At 46.5% G+C, this 3689-nt stretch overlaps 1 protein-coding gene across 1 annotated transcript; it reads left to right on the forward strand.

Moving 5' to 3' along the window:
- Positions 1-928: 928 nt before the first annotated feature.
- LOC116247188 (ribonucleoside-diphosphate reductase small chain) lies at positions 929-2229 on the forward strand. The gene has a single exon (XM_031619200.2). The coding sequence runs from the start codon at positions 1059-1061 to the stop codon at positions 2052-2054; it is 996 nt and encodes a 331-aa protein (XP_031475060.1). The 5' UTR covers positions 929-1058; the 3' UTR covers positions 2055-2229.
- The last annotated feature ends 1460 nt before the right edge of the window (positions 2230-3689 follow it).

The raw sequence follows: 3689 nt of genomic DNA on the forward strand, positions 1-3689 counted from the left end.
TTGTTTAATGAGTCGAGCTCAAGTTCATGAGTCGACTCGTTCAAATAATTGAGTTGAGTTTGAGCTCAACACGTAACTGCCGAGTCGAGCTTGAGCCTTAATCGAGCGTGTCAAGCCTTAATCAAGTCAATATATTCAAACAAGTTTACGAGATTATCGAGCCTTAATCGAGTCAAGCACGAGCACAATAAGTAACTATGAATATCAATTCTATTCAAACGAGTTTGTCAAGACTTAATTGAATCGAGCTTGAGCAGCTTTCATCGAGCTATTCTTGAGCTTGAGGTTTCATTAGTGGAGCCGAACTAGAGCTGACTAAACTCAGGCTCCTACTGACAAATGTGATGCTCAAATTAAAGGCTGTACCGTTGGTCTACTCAAACCATCATAAAAATCAGAACAAGTATATGAGGTTAGGAGTTTTAAGCCTAAGTTAGTTTCCGGTGAATGAACGTTAATAAAAAAAAATGGGCCCACAAATCCCATTAACTTCCTTTCATTTTTCTGCCCAACACAGGAAAGGCAAGCGTTGAGAGCGACAAAATCTGTCCCCCACAAACTTTTGATGAAGAAAATATCATCGAGTTGGTGGGAGAGACGCGGCCTTGGCTTCCCTCGCAATCTTCCTCCTGAATCCCCAAACTGTCCCTCCCCACAACCGCAGATTCCCGCCCTCCACGATCAAAGTTTGCCCTGAGACTTCGAGAAATCACAGAACCTGCCACACAGTTCAACCCAGTACAGAATACGAAGAAAGTTTTTTACGCAATTTTTGACAAAATTGGAGGGTGTTTACGTCCGTATGATTTCAAAATCTATGTCCCGCAATTTTTTACTCGGATATTTTTTTTGAAAAATTTCGAACTCTCCCGCCACCGTTCATCCTCTGTTTCAGGCGCGCCCTTTCGCTCTCTATAACATGGTTTCCATTCTCCTTCTCCCTCACCAATCCCTTCTCTCTCGAGAAGAGCCCCAATTCATCTCTCTCTCTCTCTCTCTCTCTCTCTCTCTCTCTCTCTCTCTGAATCGCTGCCCACGAAGAAGGAAGGAGGAGGAAGATGCCGGCGAAAATAGAGGAGCCACTGTTGCAGTCGAACCCTGACAGGTTCTGTATGTTCCCAATTCGTTATCCGCAGATATGGGAGATGTACAAGAAGGCGGAGGCCTCCTTCTGGACCGCCGAGGAGGTGGACCTCTCTCAAGACGTCCGCCACTGGGACGAAACCCTGACGCCGGACGAGCGCCACTTCATCTCCCACGTTCTTGCCTTCTTCGCCGCCTCGGACGGCATCGTCCTCGAGAACCTCGCCGGCCGCTTCATGAAAGAGGTCCAGGTTGCCGAGGCTCGCGCCTTCTACGGCTTCCAGATCGCCATTGAGAACATCCACTCCGAGATGTACTCGCTTCTCCTCGAATCTTACGTTCGCGACTCCGCGGAGCGCTACCGCCTCTTCCACGCCATCGACACCATCCCCTGCGTCGCCAAGAAGGCCAACTGGGCCCTCCGCTGGATCGACGGCTCCGAGTCCTTCGCCGAGCGCCTCGTCGCCTTTGCCGCCGTCGAGGGTCTCTTCTTCTCCGGCAGTTTCTGCGCCATCTTCTGGCTCAAGAAGCGCGGCCTCATGCCAGGCCTCACCTTCTCCAACGAGCTCATCTCCAGGGACGAGGGCCTTCACACCGACTTCGCCTGCCTGCTCTATAGCCTCCTAAACCAGAGGCTCAAGGAGGAGACGGTTCAGACGATTGTGAAGGATGCCGTAGAGATCGAGCGGGAGTTCATCTGCGACGCGTTGCCGGTGGCGCTGGTGGGGATGAACGCCTCTCTCATGTCGCAGTACATCGAGTTCGTGGCCGACCGGCTGCTGGTGTCTCTTGGCTGCCGGAAGGTGTACGGAGCACAGAATCCGTTCGACTGGATGGAGCTGATATCTTTGCAGGGGAAGACCAACTTCTTTGAGAAAAGAGTTGGAGACTACCAGAAAGCATCGGTGATGAGTAGTGTCAACGGGGATGTGTTTAACAACCATGTGTTCAAGTTGGATGAGGACTTCTGAGAAGGATCAGCGGTTGATTCCGATCCCTCCATGGTCTCATCGTCCTCCTCCGTCGCGCTTTTCCATTCCCCTTTCATGATTTCCCCTTTGCTCTCTCTCTACGACCCCTTTCTTCTTGTGCCATGTAGATTTATGTTCTTGCTGATCTCATAAATAGACAATACTTCAACGTTTCTCCTGCTTGTTCCCGAGAGATAGTGTGAGTGAGAGATGGCATTCAAGTACATGTTCAAATTGAGAAAAAATGAAACCCGAAATTCTTTTTCCTGCAAGCTTTTCTCGAATTGTTCTGAGAATACGGAAAGCAAGGTATTTAAGAGTTTGGAAAAGTGGAAAATCAAAGGACCTTTCTGGTTTTACAACCAAACAGGCCCATTGTTGCAGTTCCTTTCATGGACCATAGCTTTGGCATCAATGCGCCAAGCCTTTTCTTGTGCTGACGATGCTCATTCTTTCTCAAGTAGAATCTATACGAAAACTTCTTCCATTTTTAGCGCGTCGTGGCTGTAGGTAAACAAGCAAATTTAGGCTTTAATAACTTTTTCAGAATCTTGAACATGAAAGGTTCTTACTGGAACTTTTTAACTTGCGCAATTTGTAGAAAACCAATTTATAACGAAGTATTCAACACTCAGATTTCAAATTGTAGATTGTTTGAGACCCCTTACAATGTCTTTATATATAAGGTAAAACTTCTTATACTTTTGAGTGCCATTACCATGTCTTCCTCTTCCACGTCAGGAAGAAATCCAAAGACGCCACCCTGCTTCTTTCCAGCGAGGCCCTGGCCTCTCGAGCATCTTAATTTCCATTGAAACCATGGGTGGTAGCAGTCGAGGCCAAAGCAGAAGGGGTTGACACGCATCCTTGATCCGGATGGAGCTTTGATTCAAAGAACCATGAAAGTATTGGTAGAACTTAAGAGGGTGCCTGACGCATGAAACATTTCCATCATCTCAGGCAATATTAGAGATGCATGTTTGACATTCTAGGTAAATCCTCTCCCTCTACCCAATTTTATTTTATGCAAGTTGCCTTATCAAGTGTTCTACTTTTGCTGTCTTCTACAATTCATCATGCCAGTAGAGTTGGACCCTATTGTTTCCCATGTATCATGTTCAGAAAATGTCGAAAGGATGTTCACATTTTAGTGCTTGGTTAGGTTGTGGGTGCTTTTCCAAGTCGAGCATCTGGAGGCTTATCCTACCATGAAGATAACCTCCAATGGGCCAGAATGGTGCAAGGCACAGTCCCACTTTTGCACGGAGAAACGGAAAACAAAATTGGCAAAGAGTTGCCTTAAAGCATGTGTTTTTAGATGCAAATGCCTTGTCAGCATTATAATCCCAAAGAAAGCAAGTTACATATCGGGTGTCGTGGTGTCAATTGAAGAGGAACCTCTATTTCACAGTCGTGGGACATGATTTTTTTGTTTAGAAGGAGCACAATTCTAGCAGGTGTTCGATCCTGTTCTTCACATGCATGTCTGAAAAATATTACTGTGAATTTTTGTCCTCTACATCAAAACTCAGGGGAATTAAGACATGGGGGGCTTGAAGGAATCAATGCAGTTGGAGACAACATGGTCATTGAGCAGATGAACAGAGGGCCTCAAGTCTGGAGATCTAGAAAAAA

This window comes from Nymphaea colorata, chromosome 2 (genome assembly GCF_008831285.2).
Source record: "Nymphaea colorata isolate Beijing-Zhang1983 chromosome 2, ASM883128v2, whole genome shotgun sequence".
NCBI lineage: Eukaryota > Viridiplantae > Streptophyta > Magnoliopsida > Nymphaeales > Nymphaeaceae > Nymphaea > Nymphaea colorata.